This window comes from Chlorocebus sabaeus, chromosome 5, assembly GCF_047675955.1.
Source record: "Chlorocebus sabaeus isolate Y175 chromosome 5, mChlSab1.0.hap1, whole genome shotgun sequence".
In the NCBI taxonomy this organism is placed as follows: domain Eukaryota; kingdom Metazoa; phylum Chordata; class Mammalia; order Primates; family Cercopithecidae; genus Chlorocebus; species Chlorocebus sabaeus.
The window spans coordinates 17,448,002-17,468,862 of record NC_132908.1 but is presented as its reverse complement, the minus strand read 5'-3'; the positions used below and the strand labels follow the sequence as shown (position 1 = coordinate 17,468,862).

Genomic DNA, 20,861 nt, shown 5'->3' with positions numbered 1-20,861 from the left:
AGCCCTAACCCCCAGTGTAATGGTATTTGGAGGTGGGCCTTTGGGAAGTGATTAGGTTTCGATAAGGTCTTGAGACTGGGCCCCCATGATGGGATTAGTGTCATTACAAAAAGAGACACCAGAGAGTGTGCACTCTTTCTCAGAGCACACTCAAAGCAACGGTTACATGAATACAGCAAGAAGGCCTGTTCAAGCCTCCAAAACTATGAGAAAAAAATTTGTTTTTTAAGCCATCCAGTCTGCAGTATCTTGTTATGGCAGCCCAAGCCAACTAGCAACAACACTTTTAATCCCAAATTCTCACCATTATAGGAGAGGAAGGGTTCACAGTATTTTCAGGGCCATGGGAACTCTCTGCAGTTTGGTGAGAGTGATGAACCTCGTCTCAGGATAATAAAGCTTTCTGTTTGTTTATTTATGTTTTTGTTTTCAGACAGGTTCTGGCTCTGTTGCCCAGGCTGGAGTACAATAGCACAATCATAGTTTACTGCAGCCTCAAACTCCTGGGCTCAGGCGATCCTCCTGCCTAAGCTACCCCAGAAGCTGGGACTATAGGTGTATAGTACCACATCCAGCTAATTTTTAAAACTTTTTTTTGGGCCAGGCGTGGTGGCTTACGCCTTTAATTCCAGCACTTTGGGAGGCCGAGGTGGGCGGATCACGAGGTCAGGAGATCGAGACCATCCTGGCTAACATGGTGAAACCCCGTCTCTACTAAAAATACAAAAAATTAGCCAGGTGTGGTGGCGGGCGCCTGTAGTCCCAGCTACTTGGGAGGCTGAGGCAGGAGAATGGCGTGAACCCGGGGAGCGGAGCCCGCAGTGAGCTGAGATCATGCCACTGCACTCCAGCCAGGACGACAGAGTGAGACTCTGTCTCAAAAAAAAAAAACACTGACTAACAAACTTTTTGTTGTAGAGGCAAGTTCTTACTTTGTTACCCAGGCCAATCTCAAACTCCTGGGCTCAGATGATCTTCCTGCCTCAGTCTCCCAAAATGCTAGGATTACAGGCATGAACTACGGCCTGGCTGGGATAATGTTTTTAATAATACGATAACTGTATGTCTGTTTTTATTTTATGCATTGAAATTAGAAGTATAACATTTTTAAAATAATATATTTATGCATAATATTTTAATGCATAAAATAAGTCTGCTAATATTAATATATTATAATTTAACATTATTTTAAAATAATACTATTTATGCATTTAATTTAAATTAAATTATTAAATAATTTATTTTATTTTATTTTATTTTGAGACGGAGTCTCGCTCTGTCACCCAGGCTGGAGTGCAGTGGCGCCATCTCGGATCACTGCAAGCTCCACCTTCCGGGTTCACGACATTCTCCTGCCTCAGCCTCCTGAGTAGCTGGGACTACAGGTGCCCACCACCATGCCCAGCTAATTTTTTGTATTTTTAGTAGACACGGGGTTTTACTGTGTTGGCCAGGATGGTCTCGATCTCCTGGCCTCGTGATCCATCCGCCTCAGCATCCCACAGTGCTGGGATTACAGGCGTGAGCCACTGCGCCCGGCCAATTTAATATTATTTTTAAATAATACTATTTTATGCATTTAATTTAAATGCATAAGATAAAAACAGATACACAGTTATCATCTTATTTTAAAAATATGTGTGATAGAATGACCTACGTGAGCATCAGTGAGCAACTTTACTGGCATTTCTTTTGAGACAGAGTCTCGCTCTGTCACCCAGGCTGTGCAATAGTGCAGTCTCGGCTCACTGCAACGTCCACCTCCTGGGTTCAAGTGATTCTCATGCCTCAGCCTCCCAAACAGCTGGGATTACAGGCATGCACTACCATGCCCAGCTAACTTTTTGTAGTTTTAGTAGAGATGAGATTTCACCATGTTGGCCAGGCTGGTCTTGAATTCCTGACCTCGTGATCCACTCACTTTGGCCTCCCAAAGGGCTGGTATTACAGGAGTGAGCCACTGTGTCTGGTCTTCACTAGCACATTAAATAACAAGATCTAGCGGCAAGTCTAATAACGACTGAAATTTCCAAGCAGTCATGGGCATTAGCGGTATTCCAAGATAAATACAACTGGAAGGGACAGGAAAATACCCACGATTTTTTCCTGGTGACAAAGACACAGGTTCTGCTAAACCTTGCGGTGGTTTGTTGTTCACATTCATCATGGAAGGAAATGCTCAATTTCAGCTAGATGCTAGTGGAAACGAAGCTGTACTTGCTCCCCAGACACAGAGACTTCTGCAGAAGAGCCTGCACAGAGGCCAGGGCGGGATACCTTCTATGCTGCGAATGTCCTCCCGCCACAGCTCCAGGTGGGTCGTCATCTCTCGAGCCTTCTCTAGGAACCTCTTCCAAGACTTGCTGCTATACCGCTTCCACTGGTCCCACTCGGAGAGATACTTCATTTGTGTCTCCTGAATGTCCCTACATGGAAAACATAAGCATCACAATCACAACAGCAGCAGCATCAAGACTCAGCATCCCAGCCCAGCGTGGTACTCCACGCCTGTAATCCTAGCACTTTGGGAGGCCGAGGCAGGTGGATCACCTGAGGTCAGGAGTTCAAGGTCAGCCTGGCCAACATGGTGAAATTCCATCTCTACTAAAAATATAAAATTAGCCAGGCATGGTGGCGGGTGCCTGTAATCCTGGCTACTCCAGGAAGCTAAGGCAGGAGAATCGCTTGAACCTGGGAGGCGGAGGTTGCAGTGAGCCAAGATTGTGCCATTGCACTTCAGCCTGGGCAATGAGAACGAAACTTCGTCTCGAAAAATCAAGAAAAGAAAAAGACTCAGCGTCTCATAAAACCCCAGCTAAAAGGACAGAGAAATATGTGAGCTCTCACACATTGCCGCAAGGAATATAAAATGCTGCCGCCGCTATGGAAAAGAGTTTGGCAGTCCGTCAAAATGTCAGAGTAACCATGCGCCCTGCGGTTCTCAGATCACACGAAGCCAGGAGTTCAAGACCAGCCTGGCCAACATGGCAAAACCCCGTCTCTACTGAAAATACCAAAATTAGCCGAGCGTGGTCGTGGGCACCTATAATCCCAGCTACTAGGGAGGCTGAGGCAGGAGAATCGCTTGAACCCAGAAGGTGGAGGTTTCAGTGAGCCGAGATCATGCCATTGCACTCCAGCCTGGGTGACACAGCGAGATGCTGTATCAAAACAAAATTATTTTAAATAAAAATAATAAAAATAAAAGACAAAAGAAAAATAGTATTTTGTGACACATGAAAATCACATGAAATTCAAATTTCAGTGTCCATAAACATTCCTAGAACATAGCCATGTCAATTCATTTATGAACCATCTGCAACAGCAGAGCTGAGTAGTTGCAACAGAGACTGCATGGCCCACAAAGCTGATCCTGAGTCTAGAGGGAAAGCAAACATGCTGACATCCAACAATGACAGCTCCCTGGGAGAACTGCTACAAAAGGGGATGTGGTCAGGGCTCTGGAAACCTGGAGGAGATGCCCCAAGTCCAAGCTGGTGTTAGAGGAGGGAGCAAGGAGAGCAGGGAAAAAACAAGGTGCTGGGGCCTAAAGGTAAGAGAGGAAACATCAGGAATTTACCAACTATCCATGGCACATGGCACATGCCTCCACCCTCCCACCAGTCTGTCCTCCTCCATCAGACAGGGAGCTCCTATTAAAGAAAAGGACTTGAACCTCCCATCCAAACAAGCCTCCCTGTGTTGTGCGTCAGTTTCCTTATCTGTACATTGGAGTTAGTAAAGTACCTACCGTTAGATCAGTGGTTCTCAAGTGGGGGCAATTTTGCACAACCCCCAAAGAACATCAGGCAATGGTCTGGGGACATCTTTGACTGTCACAACTTGGGGGAGGGGGACATGCTTCTGGCATCTAGTGGGTAGAGGCCAGGGATACTACTAAACATCCTCCAATCCACAGACAGCCCTCCACAACAGAGAACTATCTGGCCCTAAATGTCAATACGCAAGAGTGCAGCTGGGCGTGGTGGCTCACGCCTGTAATCCCAGCACTTTGGGAGGCCAAGGTGGGCGAATCACGAGGTCATAAGATTGAGACCACCCTAGCTAACACGGTGAAATGCATCTCTACTAAAAAAAAAAAAAAAAAAAAAAAAAATACAAAAATTAACCGGGCGTGGTGGCAGGCACCTGTAGTCTCAGCTACTTGGGAGGCTGAGGCAGGAGAATGGCGTGAACCCGGGCGGCAGAGCTTTCACTGAGCCGAGATGGCGCCACTGCTCTGCAGCCTGGGCGACAGATCATGACTGTGTCTCAAAAAAAAAAAAGCAAGAATGCTAAGGTTAAAAAACCCTCCCTCGGCCGGGCGCGGTGGCGGCTCATGCTTGTAATCCCAGCACTTTGGGAGGCCGAGGCAGATGGATCACCTGAGGCTAGGAATTCTAGACCAGCCTGGTCAACATGGTGAAACCCCGTCTCTACTAAAAACACAAAAAATTAACCAGGCATGGTGGCAGGCGCCTGTAATCCCAGCTACTCAGGAGGCTGAGGTGGGACAATCGCTGGAACCCAGGAGGTGGAGGTTGCAGTGAGGCAAGATGGCGCTACTGCATTCCAGCCTGGGCGACAGAGTGAGACTCGTCTCAAAAATAAATAAATAAAATAGCCCAGGCGTGGTGGCTCATGCCTGTAATCCCGGTTCTTTGGAAGGCCGAGGCGGGCGGATCACCTGAGGTCGGGAGTTTGAGACCAGCCTGACCAACATGGAGAAACCCTGTCTCTGCTAAAAATACAAAATTAGCCAGGCGTGGTGGCGCATACCTGTAATCCCAGCTACTTGGGAGGCTGAGGCAGGAGAATCACTTGAACCCGGGAGGCGGAGGTTGCGGTGAGCCGAGATCGCACCATTGCACTCCAGCATGGGCAACAAGAGCGAAACTCCGTCTAAAAATAAATAAATAAAATAATAATAATAATTTGAAAACCTTGCCTCAGAGGGTGGAGTGGGGATTAAAGGAAATAAAGAGCTTAGAATAACAACTGTTAGCAATTAGAATTATCCTCCCTGGCCGGGTGCAGTGGCTAAACCTGTAATCCCAGCACTTTGGGAGGCCAAGGCGGGTGGATCAGGAGTTTGAGGAGTTTGAGACCAGCCTGACCAACATGGTGAAACCCTGTCTCTATTAAAAATACAAAAATTAGCCAGGAATGCTGGTGGGTGCCTGTAATCCCAGCTACTCAGGAGGCTGAGGCAGGAGAATTGCTTGAACCTGGGAGGGGGAGGATGCCGTGAGTAGAGATCGTGCCATTGCACTCCAGCCTGGGCGACAGAGCAAGACTCTGTCTCAAAAAAAAAGAATGATCTTTCCCGTGTCCTTTTCTTTGCCACTTTATTATTATTATTATCGGAATAATAATTATTATTATTTAATTATTATAATTATTACTATTATCGGAATCTCACTCCGTCGCCCAGGTTGGAATGCAGTGGCACAATCTCAGCTCACAGCAACCTCCGCCTCCTGGATTCAAGCGATTCTCCTGCCCCAGCCTCACGAGTAGCTGGGATAACAGGCACCTGCCACCACGCCTGGCTAATTTTTGTATTTTTAGTAGAGATGAGGTTTCACCATGCTGGCCAGGCTGGTCTCAAACTCCTGACCTCAGGTGATCCACCCGCCTTGGTCTCTCAAAATGCTGGGATTACAGGCATGAGCCACTGCACCCAACCTTCTTTGCCACTTTCTAGGGATTCACTGGTAAACCAGATAGACATGGGCCCTGCTCTCATGAGTCTGTTGGTTTCATTTTTCCGGTGAACCTGGAAGTCCCTTGATGGAAGAAAATATGTCTCTTTCTTAGGTGTGGCAGAGTTTGGTATAGAGCAGTAGTAGTTTATAAGAATTCAAAATCTGTGAATCTGAAAGAGTGGGAAATAAAATACTTTTATTATTTATTTATTTATTTGATTTTTAAATACATTTATATATGGAATGCTTCATGAATTTGTGTGTCATTCTTGCTCAGAGGCCATGCTAATTTTCTCTGCATCATTCCAATTTTAGTATATGTGCTACCAAAGAGAGCACCAAAATTTTTTTTTTCTTTTTTTTTTTTTGAGACAGCATCTTGCTTTGTCACCCAGACTGAAGTGCAGTGGCGCCATCTTGGGTCGCTGCAGCCTCAACCTCCCGGACTCAGGTGATCCTCCCACCTCAGCCTCCTGAGTAGCTGAGACTACAGGAGTACGCCACCATGCCTAGCTAAATTTTGTAATCTTAGTAGAAACAGGTTTCACCACGTTGCCCAGGCTGGTCTCAAATTTCTGAGCTCAAGCGATCCACCTGCCTCAGCCTCCCAAAGTGCTGGGACTACAGGTATGAGCCACTGTGCCAGCTGAAATACATTTATAAAGTCTCAATATTTTTTGAGAATACAAGACCACCCAAATTAAAAATAAAACCAGAAATAACATACTCTCAAACCTACAAGGCACAGTGTATCATCCAATGTGCATCATCCAATGTGTTATTTTGTATTTTTGTTTTGTTTTGTTTTGTTTGAGACACAGTCTCGCTTTGTTGCCCAGACTGGAGTATAGTGGCATGATCTTGGCTCACTGCAACCTCTGCCTCCCGGGTTCAGGCAATTCTCCTGCCTCAGCCTTCCAAGTAGCTGGGACTACAGGCGCCCGCCACCATGCCCAGCTAATTTTTGTATTTTTAGTAGAGACGGGGTTTCACCATATTGGCCAGGCTGGTCTTGAACTCCTGACCTTGTGATCCACCTGCCTCAGCCTCCCAAAGTGCTGGGATTACAGGTGTGAGCCACCGCGCCCAGCCCAATGTGTTATTTTGTTTTGCTGTTGTTTTCGTAGAGACAGGGTCTTATTCTGTGACCCAGGCTGGAGGGTAGTGGCATGATCATAGCTTACTGCAGCCCTCCTATTCCTGGGCTTGAGTGATACACCTGCCTCAGCCTTCTGAGTAGCTGGGACTACAGGCACACATCACCACACCCAGCTAATTTTTCTATTATTATTTTATTTATTTATTTTTTATTTATTTATTTTGTAAAGACAGGGTCTTGCTATGCTGCTCAGGCTGGTCTGGAACTCCTGGTCTCAAGCAATCCTCCTGCCTCAGCCTCTCAAAGTGCTGTAATTACGGGCATAAGCCACTTTGCCCGACCTTTCTAATGAATTTATGCTACTGACCCTGTGGGGAGAGCAATTAGAGAGTTAAGCAGAAATACCCACCTCTGTCATGACACCAGGTCAATGGGAAAATTATGTTTTAAATTCTTCAAGAATGGGGGAGATGGCAAGCTACCACCCGCATCCATTCTCCCCTTCTCTGGCACTAGCTGGAGACACTTCCCAGCTTTCTCAGCAGTTAGGTATGACCATGTGGCTAAATTCTCTCTGGTAGAAATGTAAAGAAAAGTGATATGTGTACCTTTCAGACTTGGCTCCTAACCCACTCCCAAAACTCCCAATGACTCAATGAATGTGTGAATGCCCCGTGACCGTGTGACTTTACAGCTCTTCCCATTAGCGAGAGGAATCTCTTTCCACCGAATTGAATCTGGACTGTGATCTGGTTGGACCACAGACTGCAGTAGGAGGGAAGCTGAACTGGTTCTAAGCCTAGTCTCAGGAGGTTTTGCAGGCTTCTGATCCTCTCTTGGGCTCCAGCTGTTGCCATGCGAACAAACCCAAGCTATCATGATGATACCATGTAATCATCCCAGCTGAAGCCACCCTAGACGAGCTTACAGCCAGCTGATCCCCAGCCTAGATCAGCAGAGCCACCTCCCCAGCCACAGCTGACTATGGATAAAGATTCAGCCCAACTGAATCTAGGATTTGTCCAGCAGACTGGTAGACTTGAGAAACTATTGTTTTAGGCTACTCAGTTGTGGGGTGATTTATTCTGCTGCGTAGCTAACTGGTATACTCATACTCCAAACTCTTTCTTTTTGTCCTGCTTGGTTGCAGACAAAAATGAGGCTTTAGGGGTATGCAGAGCCACAAGATGGAAAGAACCTGGATCCCTGAATGGCTGCAAAGTCCAGCAGTTCCTAGTACTTTATGCTAGCAAGAAATAAACTTCTGCCAGGCACGGTGGCTCATGCCTGTGATTCCAGCACTTTGGGAGGCCGAGGCAAGCAGATCACCTGAGGTCAGGAGTTCGAGACCAGCCTGGCCAACATGGTGAAACCCTGTCTCTACTGAAAATACAAAATTAGCTAGGCATGGTGGCACATACCTGTAATCCCAGCTACTCGGGAATCTGAGGCAGGAGAATCGCTTGAACCTGGGAGGCAGAGGTTGCCAAGATCGCACCATTGCTCTCCAGCCTGGACAACAGCGAAACTCTGTCTCAAAAAAGAAAGAAAAGAAAAGAAAAGAAAAGAAAAGAAAAGAAAAGAAAGGAAGGAAACTCCTTTTTTTTTTTGAGATAGAGTCTCGCTCTGTTCCCCAGGCTGGAGTGCAGTGGCGCAATCTCAGCTCACTGCAAGCTCCGCCTCCCGGGTTCACGCCATTCTCCTGCCTCAGCCTCCCGAGTAGCTGGGCCTAAAGGTGCCTGCCACCATGCCCGGCTAATTTTTTGTAATTTTAGTAGAGACGGGGTTTCACCGTGTTAGCCACGATGGTCTCGATCTCCTGACCTCGCGATCCGCCCGCCTCGGCCTCCCAAAGTGCTGGAATTACAGGCATGAGCCACCGCGCCCGGCCTAGAAAGAAACTTCTAATATGTTGAGTATGTTTGGGTATCTTTTTTTTTTTTTTTTTAAGGCTAGTCAAGTGAAGCAGTAGGAGTGGAGAAGAAAGTTTGGATATCTTTGTCAAAGAGGCTTAACTTACCCTAAGGAATAAAATTTTAATTATATGAGCTCTTCGGGAAAAGCATTTCATGCACAAAATGTATCTCTAGGCCATAACATACACAATGCAGGTTCCAGGTGGCTAGTGAACAAACCTTAGTCTCCGCTTCTCAGAGATGTTCAGTGCATAATTTCGAAGGGATTGGCTGCTGAGGTTTTCAGCGATTCTGTCCTCCAGCTGGGAGCTGTAAGAGTCGGTTGACTTTAGCAAAGTGCCGCTTTGCTTGTCCCGGGAATGGACAGTCGTTCTCCTGCGTGCAATGGACCGGTAGCTTGGCAATTCTTGGAGGAAGTTCACAGGTGGAGAGGAGAAGCAACTGGCATCTAGAGAGAGGTTCTCTTTGTAAAAGAAAAGAAAAAGCCATCATTCACTCCAGTGAATGATGAAAAGAAAGCCATCATTCACTCCAGTGAGTTCGGAAGCCAAGCAGGAAACTTGGATCTTGGGCATCATCACTGACCCTTGCAGATAGTTACTAGCCTGGGTCTGTGAGGACAGCATTTTGACCTTATTATATTTACCACAGTGGTGCTCAGGACAGTGAAATCATCTGCAGATGGGCTCACTTTCTGCAGATGCGTTTGCAGACATGCTTTAAATTGCATAACATCTGATTTTCAGTGTTTGGCTGCAGCCACTAGCTAAAAGCATGGCCTTGGGCAAGTTATCTAAACTTGCCCAAAGTTTTAAATATTTTAAATATTTGTCAAATGGGGCTAGTAATATTTGCTCCAACTTCCTCCCACAGTGTAGGGTATAGTAATGTATTCAGTAAAACTCTAAAAAGCGTAAAGTATACTATGCAAATGCATGGCAACAACATCAACAACAATAATAGCATTTCCTGTGTGTCAGGCATGGTGTTAAGAGCTTCACACATATTCATGGGATCCGGACTGGCCTCCTGATCTGCTTGGACCAACAGAACAGAGCAGAAGTGATGCTGGGCCAGTTCTAAGGCCAGCCTTAAGAGATCTTGCAGACTTCTGCTTCTCTCTGGAGCCCAGCCAGAACAAGCCTGAGCGAGCCTGCCGGAAGATGAGACTATGTGGGATGACCGCCCTAGCTGAGGCCACTCCAGACCAGCCTTCAGCCAGCTTGACCGCCCTGTTAACCACAGACACTTAGAATGAATGACATTCCCAATTTACTTGCATTTAGAGAGCGGGTGATTGGGCGCACTGCAGACAAATCCAGGGTTGACTCCAAAACCCTTATCATTTCTATGTCAGGCCAGTGCTAGAAGTCAAGCTTTGCTGTGTCTTGGGCAGCAGGCTAAGGCAGGTGGGCTTTCTGCTGAAGGGGAGGGAAGCTACCTTCAAGATGGGTTTTACCCCTCATCGGATTTTAGTTGCAGGAAGATCAATCTGAGTGGAGACAGACAGGACTCAGGGAGAAGAGGGGGCAGACAGCCATAATTACCTAAGCAATTACCCCTACGCAACAAAGCTTCTATGGCTTCTTGATCGAAGCTAAATGTTTGAGTTTGGATCCCCACTCTGTCACTCATTAGCTCTGTGTCTTTGGGAAAGTTACTTAACCTTTCTAAGCTCTGTTTCCTCATCTCAAATATTCATTCAACAACTCTGTCTACCATGTGTCATATCTGGAGTTAAGGGAACTGCAATGAACAAGGCAAGTGCCCTACTCACGTGGCAGTTATATTCTGAGATGGGGGAGAGGGAGATCAAATAATAAACAAGCAGTAAATATTATGCCAGGAAGTGACAAGTGCAATTAAAAAAAAAAAAAAGGACAGAGTGGTGTCAGGGGACAGAGGTGATATGAGGGGGGGTGAATTGTTTTTGATAAGGTGGGGTCAGGTATGGTCTCTCTTTAAAGGTGACATTTAGCTGAATGAAGGGAAGGGGTGAGACCCCTGGATATTTGGGGAAAAGCACCCCAGGCAGAGGGAACCCATAAGTGGAAAGGCCCAGCGGCAGGAGTGTGTGTGACAGGTTGGAGGAAGAGTGAATGAGCAAGAACCTGGTAGGCGGTTTTGTTGGTGGCCTCCAATGAGCCACACTGGCCCTCTGCGTGGTCCCCTCCTTGGATTTGCACTGGACCTGTGCTTGCTTTAACCAAAGGACTCAATGGAAGTAACGCTCTGCCATTTCCAGCCCAAAGTCATAAGAGGGCCTTGCAGTAGCCACTTCTGTGCTCTTGGGCCAGGGCTGCCTGGAAGGAAGTCCAACTACCTAGGACAACGAGGTGGAGAGGAAGAGCCCCTAAGCCTACAAAAAGAACCAACAACCTGGGTGATTGCAAGAACCAAGGCCCCAGGCTCATGTCTTCAACCCCTTGGGACAGCCAGGCACGGTGGCTCACACCTGGATTACACCTATAATCCCAGCACTTTGGGAGGCCAAGGCAGGTGGATCACCTGAGATGGGGAGTTCAAGACCAGCCTGGCCAATATGGTGAAATCCCATCTCTACTAAAAATAGAAAAAAAAAAAAAAATTAGCTGGGCATGGTGGCATGTGCCTGTAATCCCAGCTACTCAGGAGGCTGAGGTAGGAGAATAGCTTGAACCCGGGAGGCAGAGGTTGCAGTGAGCCAAGATTGGACGACTGCACTCCAGCCTGAGCAACAGAGCAAGACTTCATCTCATAAAAGCAAAACAAAAGAAAACAACAATAAAAAAAAATCCCTGGGGCATCCTCACCAGGCATCGCCGTTATGAGGCCATCTTGGGCACTCCAGCCCCCGCAGACATCCCAGGCAGCAGGGCAAGCGGGCTCCCCCATGCCCCGAGTCATCCCTGATGCACGGAATCAGCAGAAATAATAACACGGCTTAAGCCAGCACGTTTGGAGCAGTGTGTTGAGCAACAATAGGTATTTAGGACAGGGAGAATGGAAACGCTGAAGTCAGAAGGGTGGCTGGGGTCGGACCAAGTCGGGCTTTGTAGGCCATGGCAGGACCTTGGGATGTCACGCTTCGACTGCGTTTTAAAGGTCACCCTGGGCCGGGTGTGGTGGCTCACGCCTGTAATCCCAGCACTTTGGGAGGCCGAGGCGGTCGGATCACAAGGTCAAGAGATCGAGACCATCCTGCCTAACATGGTGAAACCCTGTCTCTACTAAAAATACAAAAAATTAGCCAGGCGTGGTGGCGGGCGCCTGTAGTCCCAGTCACTCAGGAGGCTGAGGCAGGAGAATGGCGTGAACCCGGGAGGCAGAGCTTGTAGTGAGCCAAGATTGTGCCACTGCACTCCAGCCTGGGCGACAAACCAAGACTCCGTCTCAAAAAAAAAAAGTTACCCTGGGCCGGGCACAGTGGCTCACACTTGTAATTCTAGCACTTTGGGAGGCTGAGGCGAGGGGATCACCTGAGGCCGGGAGTCCGAGACCAGCCTGACCAACATGGAGAAACCCCGTCTCTACTAAAAATACAAAATTAGCTGGGCACGGTGGCGCATGCCTGTAATCCCAGCTATTCAGGATCGCTTGAACCCAGGAGGCGGAGGTTGCAGTGCGCTGAGATCATGCCATTGCACTCCAGCCTGGGCAACAAGAGCGAAACTCCATCTCAAAAAACAAAAAGGTCACCCTGGAGGCTGCAAGGCTGAGGTCAGGACTTGCTACACAGCCCGTTTATGAACATTAAAGAGGATCACATGGGTAGACAGTCCCAGGCAGCGCTTGGCACACACAGAGTTCCATAAAGACACCAACCGGATGAGGATGGGCAGGGGCAGGGCCCGGTGGGGACCGGTCAAGGCCTGGCTGTGACACTGTAATCTTTGCCTTTCTTGGATGGGCAAGTTCAGACACAATGGAACAGCTGTCCCACTGTAGATGACACACGGACTCGTGGCTGGGGCCCTGCCAATCTCCATGCGCAAGTCTGCAAGCCTCACCCACCCTTCTACCTCCCTGCCTAGCACACCCTGAGGATATGACACACTTCCATTAGTGGCAGTGGCTCCCTCGAGCCAATATGAGGGTAGGGCGGGTGTGGACCCTGAAAAGGAAAAGGGTCTAAGCCCTGCATGGAGGCTACCCTCACGCTAGCACAAACAAAGAGCTATTATTAACGATGAACAAAGGTCTTTGAATATAGAACAGCATGGACCTACTGAATATTCAACTGCTGCAGGGTCAGGGCCCCCAAGCTGGAGCCTGGGTTGGTTTAAAACACTGGCCTCTCACCCACCAGCCAAGCCACCCCAGGAGAGACCACAGCTGCCTCAGAATCACATTTTTCTCATCTCAGGAATGGAGGATCTAATACCATGGGCCTCATCAGCACGATGGTGAGGAAGGAGTTGCAAACAGCATGAATAACACTGGTTAAGATTTCTTGAGTACTTGCCTACCTTGTAGCAGGCTATTTAAAGTATTTAACATGCGGGCCGGGTGTGGTGGCTCACGCCTGTAATGCCAGCACTTAGGGCGGCTGAGGCGGGTGGATCACGAGGTCAGGAGATCGAGACCATTCTGGCTAACACGGTGAAAGTCTGTCGCTACTAAAAATACAAAAAATTAGCCGGGCATAGTGGCGGGTGCCTGTAGTCCCAGCTACTTGGGAGGCTGAGGCAGGAGAATGGCATGAGCCTGGGAGGCGGAGCTTGCAGTGAACCGAGATTGCACCACTGCACTCCAGCCTGGGCGACAGAGCAAGAATTCGTCTCAGAAAAAAAGAAATACATTAAAAAAATAAAGTATTTAACATGCATTGTCACACTTAATACTCCAAACTACTCTTTGGAGAGAATTATCCCCATTGTGCCGGCGTGGTCTCAGCTACTTTGGGAGGCTAAAGCAGAAGGATTGCTTGAGCCCAGGAATTCAAGACCAGCCTGGTCAACATAACAAGACTCCAATTACAAGGGAAAAAAAAAACCCGAAAGTCAAAGAAAATAATTATCTCCATGTTACAGATGAATACCTGAGGCTCAGACAATTAGTAAGTGTTGCTTGCTTACACAGTAAGTGTTGGAACTAGGAACGCATCACAGGCTGATCAGACCCCAAAGCTGTAGTCTTCACCATGAAAAAATTCAGGGGGCCGCGGATTTACAAGTGCTTTGTAAATGTTAAAATGCCAAATAAGCCGGGCACGGTGGCTCATGCCTGTAATCCTAGCAATTTGGGAGGCTGAGGCAGGTAGATCACTTGAAGTCATGAGTTCAAGACCAGCCTGGACAACATGGTGAAACCTCGTCTCTACTAAAATTACAAAAATTAGCTGGGCGTGGTGGTGGGTGCCTGTAATCCCAGCTACTCAGGAGGCTGAGGCAGGTGACTTGCTTGAACCCAGGAGGTGGAGATTGCAGTGAGCCGAGATCACGCCACTGCACTCCAACCTGGGCAACAGAGCAAGACTCCATCCCAAAAAAATATACAAATAAATAAATAAAATAAAAATAAAAATAAAATTCCACACAAATCAACTAGGTAATTATCCTGTTTTTCATACACCACCTACCCCCTCCCAGGAAGAACTGTTCTGATTTTTCCTCTTTAGACACTCCAGGGAAGTTCCTCAACTTCAAACAAAAAATGTCACGACCATGTCTTCAAACACAGGCACCATTATTTTTATAACTAGGATCCACCCCCTCTTGTTTCCGTATAGGAACATACACTTTTCCCAGCATGACGTCACCTCATTTCTCACGCCAACCTGCAGAGGTAAGGGCAGAGGGCTTCACTGCCCTGGCATGTTTTTTTTTTTTTTTTTTTTTTTTTTTAGAGATAGGATCTTGCTCTATTGCCCAGGTTGGAGTGTACCTTAAACTCCTGGGCTCCAGCAATCCTCCCACCGCAGCCTCCCAGATAGCTGGGATTACAGATGCACACCACTACACCTGGCTAATTTTTTATTTTTTCAGTTTTTAGCAGAAACGGGTTCTTGCTTTGTTGCCTAGGCTGGTATCAAACTCCTGGGCTGAAGTGATCCCTCTGCCTTAGGCCTCCCAAAGGGCTGGGATTATAGGCATAAGCCACCACCCTTGGCCTGCTCTCGCTTTCCAACAGGGAAACTGAGGCCCAGGCTTGGTGACTTGCCCAAGGCTTGAGTGTCAAGACAGACTCCTAGTTGTACCGCAGGTCATTTCACCACTGAGAGCCTTGATGTTCTTCTCATCCTTAAAGAAGATGTCTCATTACAGTTATTGTCAGACGTTCTACTGAATTGGTCCAGCCAAGAGCCTTGCTGTTGCGATGGCCACTGTAGTCCTGTGGTCAGTGTGGGCTGCTGTTGACCATCTGCACAGGAGTGGGTAGCATATTTCAGATATGGGGGTGCCTCTAAGAATGCCTAGAACTTCTTGGTCACTGGAGCCAGATTTCAGCAATTAGGAGATTATTACTTAGGCGGGAGAATGACTGGGTAATTCCAGGAGACACGAGGGAGCAGGGCCAGGCATAACCAATTTTTCTGCCATATACTATTCTTCCAGGTTAAGGACAGAGTCTTTCTGAGACTTAAAAGCAGTGTCTTGCTCACAGAAGGCCCTCCATCTGGGCTGAGCACTGCGGCTCACGCCTGTAATCCCAGCATTTTGGGAGGCCAAGGTGGGTGGATTCCCCGAGGTCAGGAGTTCAAGACCAGCCTGACCAACATGGTGAAACCCTGTCTCTACTGAAAAAATACAAAATTAGCTCGGCGTGGTGATGCATGCGCCTGTAATTCCACTACTTGGGAGGCTGAGGCAGGAAAATCGCTTGAACCCAGGAGGCAGGGGTTGCAGTAAGCCGAGATCATACTCCAGCCTGGACAACAAGAGCAAAACTCCATCTCAAAAAATTTAAAAAATTTAAAAATTTTAAAAAAGAAGGCCCTCCATCTGAAGAATGAATGAATGAATGAGCAGTGCAGAGGCAGGCACATCTGGAGAGCATCCTGAGGTCCTAACTTTCTTGGCAACATTTCCCATAAGACACTACATCCTACCAACAGGCATGAACCTTGCCAGGATGTGGGCACCAGCCAAGTATGATCTAAAGGGCACTAAAACCACCACCACCTTCCCCCGCGTCCTAGCCAAGAACCTTGCCCAACCGTATTTGGTGCTGAGTTCACAGCAGAGGTTTGTTTCCCACGCAAAGTATCACGGAAACTCTGGGTAAAAAGGGACCTTGTAGGTCACTGGGTCCAGGCCTCTCACCAGCCGCTATGGGAATTAGTTCTGTTTGACAACTGGTATGGAGCCTCTCTCTGTGCCAGACTCCGGACTGGAGGCTGGGACTCTGGAGAAGATGAACGCTTGCTCTCTGCCTTGATGAGCTTTTGCTCACTCCTTCGAACACCACGTAGCTCCTAAGTGCCCACTCCACCGCACTCACTCACCCCCGTTACTACTCTATCCTTTTTTCTGTTGTTTGTTTAACACAGGGTTTTGCTCTGTTGCCCAGGCTGGAGTGCGGTGGTGCCAACATAGCTCACTGCAGCCTTGATCTCCCAGGTTCAAGCAATACTCTTCACCTCAGCCTCCTGAGTAGCTGGGACCACAGGTATGCACCACTACACCCAGTTAATATACATATATTTAAGTAGAGATGAGGTTTTGTTATGTGGCCCGGGTTAGTCTCGAACTTCTGGACTCAAGTGATCCTCCCCACCTCAGCCTCCCAAAGTGCTGGGATTATAGGTGTGAACCACCACAACTGGCCTAGTCTGTCCTTTTTAATTGTTTACTTGTGTGTTGTCTCTGACTCTATAACCTCTATGAAGACAGGGACCTTGTCTCTTTCTGTCACCGCTGAATTACCAGGTTCTAGCACAGAGCCTGGTACGCGACAGATGCTTAACAAATACCTTCAAGTTGAATGAATGAAAAATTCAGGAATGAATGAATTTGGTGCTGAGGATACAAGACATGTTAGATCACCCACCAAGCCAACCAAAATACTTTAAATACCAGGAAAGCAAGGATGTCAAAAAAATGAGAAAATGATTTTAGGAATTTAAGCCTTTAATATTATTCTTTTCTATATGAATGATGTATTTTTTTCACAATACAAAACGTTTTGTTGTTTTGTTTTTGAGACAGGGTCTCACTCTGTCACCCATGCTAGAGGGCAATGGTGCCATTTCCACTCACTCTGCCTCCCAGGCTCAAGCAATCCTCCGGCCTCAGCTTCCCAAGTAGCTGGGACTACAGGTGTGTGCCACCACACCTGGTCAATTTTTTGTATTTTTTGTAGAGATGGGGTTTTACCATATTACCCAGACTGGTCTCAAACTCCTGGACCCAAGCAATGCACCTGCTTCCACCTCCCAAAGTATCGAAATTACAGGGGTGAGCCACCGCACCTGGAACAAAAATAATTTAAAGGGTAAAAAAAACTGACAAAAAATATTGATTGAGAGGTTGACCGTATATTACATTCTTCCTATTTCAGGTACTTTACACAAACCAGCCCTATTGGAAATGTGCTTTGCTTTTCTTTCTCGTGAAATGATAAAATGTCATGCATGCACACACAATTTGATATCACCAATAAGTCAATGTAGATATCAATCTCAGAACATTATGGACTTCTTTTCACTTGAATTGTTTTTATTTTTATTTTTGCTTTTGAGACAGAGTCTTGCACTATCACCCAGGCTGGAGTGCAGTGGTACGATCTCGGCTCACTGCAACCTCTGCCTCCCGGGTTCAAGCGATTTTCCTGCCTCAGCTGCCCAAGTAGCTAGGATTACAGGCGTGCGCCACCATGCTCGGCTAATTTTTTGTATTTTTAGTGAAGAGGAGATTTCACCATGCTGGCCAGGCTGCTCTCGAACTCTTGGCCTCAAATGATCCACTTGCCTCAGCCTCCCGAAGCACTGGGATTACAGGCGTGAGCCACCGTGCCTGGCTGAATTGATTTTATTTTGGATGTCAGGTGAAGGTAGAGTGTCCAGATAATCTGTGCTTACGGCTACCAAAGGGCCTTAATCCAAGGACTCATAAAGCCCCCGGACTCAACAGGGCACGGTGGCTCACGCCTGTAATCCCAACACTTTGGGAGGCTGAGGTGGGCAGATCACGAGGTCAGGAGATCAAGACCATCCTGGCTAACACGGTGAAACCCCATCTCTACTAAAACTACAAAAAAATTAGCCGGGCGTGGTGGCGGGCACCTGTAGTCCCAGCTATTCGGGAGGCTGAAACAGGAGAATGGCGTGAACTCGGGAGGCGGAGCTTGCAGTGAGCCGAGATCGTGCCTGCACTCCAGCCTGGATGACAGGGTGAGACTCCGTCTCAAAGAAAAAAAAAAAAGTCCCCAGACTCTAGTTGAAGCTGCTATGACATGTCAATCAAGTGCAAGAAACCCTCCAAAGCCAAGGACTCATCACTGCCCTGCTCCTGGAAAGATCACCTACCCATCTATCCAATCACTTATTCACCCACCACTCAGTCACTCAGAAACATTTACTGAGCAACTGTCACCACTCAAGCACTGTTCTAGGACTACAACATAGCCTTGAACACCACACACCATTTCCCTGCTTTTATGAAACTTGCATTCTATTTGGAGGAGACAGACATTAAACAAGTAAAAACAATGTACTTCGAATGTTGATAAGTGCGTGGAGAAAAATAAGTCAGGGGGCCGGGCATGGTGGCTCACCATTTGTTGGGCTTCTGCAATGAAGGGCATGTTCTATATCTGCACTGTCCAATACAGTGGTCACTGGCCACATGGGACTATTAAGCAATTGAAATATGACTGGCTGGGTGCAGTGGCTCACGCCTATAATCCCAACACTTTGAGAGGATGAGGCGGGAGGATGGCTTGAACCCAGGAGTTCAAGACCAATCTGGGCACCATAGTGAGACCCTGTCTCTGCCAAAAAATAAAATATTTTTTGGCTGAGGTGGGAGGATCGCTTGAGCCCGGAAGGTCGAGGCCGCAGTGAGCTGTGATCCAAGCAATGCACGCCAGCCTTGGTGACAGAGCAAGACACTGTCTCAAAATAAATAAATAAATACAGCCTAGAGGGGCCTCATTCACAGCAGCCCAGTGCTTAGTCTGAGAGGGGAGGAGCCAGAGGCCCTGGTAACCTCCCGGATCTGCTAGACTTCGTAACAGTAGTGTCAGGAGAAACTGCATGAGTCACGCCAACTGGCACCTGGGTGGGGCTGGTGACTGGCTAGTCTAAGGCTTTACAAACAGATGAGCAAACAGCCTTCAGGAGCAGTGACTAACTCCATCATGAGAGCTGCTGCTGGGCCTGGAACTCAAGCCTCTGCTTTTCGTGCTCATGGAGTATCTGGTCGGGTGTCTGTGGAGCAGTTACTGCGATTCTGTCTATCCGAGAAGGTGGCAAGGCCTGTCAGTTAAGAGGAACCCACCCTGCCTGGATTTGGACCCCAGCCTCACTTGCCGCCTGCATAACCTGGCAAGTTTCTTGATCATTCCATGCCTCAGTTTTCCCACCAACAAAATGGGGACAGAGGTTCCTACCTCCTATAGCTGTCCTGAGGATTAGATGGCAATCACACGTAACATGCTTAGAACAGAGGTCAGCAAACATTTTCTGTAAAGAGGTAAGAATTTACTATTTGCAGTTACTCAGCTTTGTCCTTGTAGGAGAAAAGCAGCCACAGATAATCCATAAATGAATGGGCACGGCTGTGTTCTACTAAAGGTTTATTTACAAAAAAAAAAAAGGTTGGCCAGGCGCGGTGGCTCACACCTGTAATCCCAGCACTTTGGGAGGCCAAGGCGGGTGGATCACGAGGATAGGAGTTCAAGACCAGCCTGGCCAAGATGGTGATACCCCATCTCTACCAAAAATACAAAACAATTAGCTGGGCATGGTGGCAGGTGCCCGTAATCCCAGCTACTCGGGAGGCTGAGGCAGAGAATTGCTTGAACCAGGGAGGTGGAGGCTGCAGTGAGCTGAGATGGCACCACTGTACTCCAGCCTGGGCAACAGAGCGAGACTCCATCCAAAAAAAAAAAGGCCAGGCCCGGTGGCTCACGCCCGTAATCCCAGCACTTTGGGAGGCCAAGGTGGGTGGATCACGAGGTCAGGAGATCGAGACCATCCTGGCTAACACAGTGAAACCCTATCTCTACTAAAAATACAAAAAATTAGCCGGGCGTGGTGGCGGGCGCCTGTAGTCCCAGCTACTTGGGAGGCTGAGGCAGAAGAACGGCGTGAACCCAGGAGGCAGAGCTTGCAGTGAGCCGACATCGTGCCACTGCACTCCAGCCTGGGCGACGGAGCGAGACTCTGTCTCATTAAAAAAAAAAAAAAGAAAGAAAAAAAAAAGGCTGGATTTAGCACAGGAGTTGTTTGCAGATCCTTGGCTCAAAACACTGCCTGAGGCCGGGTGCGGTGGCTCACACCCATAATTCCAGCACTTTGGAGGCCAGAGGCGGGTGGATCACCTGAGGTCAGGAGTTGGAGACCAGCCTGGCCAACATTGCGAAACCCTGACTCTACTAAAAATACAAAAATTAGCCAAGTATGGTGGCAGGTGCCTGTAATCCCAGCTACTTGGGGGGATAAGGCAGGAGAATCGCTTGAATCCAGGAGTCAGAGGTTGCAGTGAGCTGAGATCACGCCACTGCACTCCAGTCTGGGTGACAGAGTGAGACCCTGTCTCAAAAAATAAAAAGGCCGGGCATGGTGGCTCACACCTGTAATCCCAGCACTTTGAGAGGCCGAGGCAGGCTGATCACCTGAGGTCAGGAGTTCGAGACCAGCCTGGCCAATGTGGTAAAACCCTGTCTTTACTAAAAATACAAAAATTGGCCGGGCGCGGTGGCTCAAGCCTGTAATCCCAGCACTTTGGGAGGCCGAGACGGGAGGATCACGAGGTCAGGAGATCGAGGCCATCCTGGCTAACACAGTGAAACCCCGTCTCTACTAAAAAAATACAAAAAAAATAGCCGGGCGAGGTGGCGGGCGCCTATAGTCCCAGCTACTCGGGAGGCTGAGGCAGGAGAATGGCGAAAACCCGGGAGGCGGAGCTTACAGTGAGCTGAGATCCGGCCACTGCACTCCAGCCTGGGCGACAGAGCGAGACTCCGTCCCAAAAAAAAAAAATACAAAAATTA

General features: G+C 48.0%; 1 protein-coding gene and 1 non-coding gene across 2 annotated transcripts in view; both read right to left on the bottom strand.

The window, feature by feature from the left end:
- TMC7 (transmembrane channel like 7) overlaps positions 1-20,861 on the bottom strand; it is a 69,642-nt gene that overhangs the window by 42,404 nt on the left and 6,377 nt on the right. Inside the window, exons 2-3 of the mRNA XM_007986732.3 lie at positions 8,943-9,186; positions 2,278-2,426 (exon numbers count right to left, since the gene is read on the bottom strand). Of these exons, the coding sequence (XP_007984923.1) occupies positions 2,278-2,426; positions 8,943-9,186 (393 nt within the window). The remainder of the gene's footprint in view (positions 1-2,277; positions 2,427-8,942; positions 9,187-20,861) is intronic.
- Positions 5,941-6,047, bottom strand: LOC119621221 (U6 spliceosomal RNA). Its single transcript, XR_005237791.2, has one exon. It is a non-coding gene; the product is annotated as a U6 spliceosomal RNA (small nuclear RNA).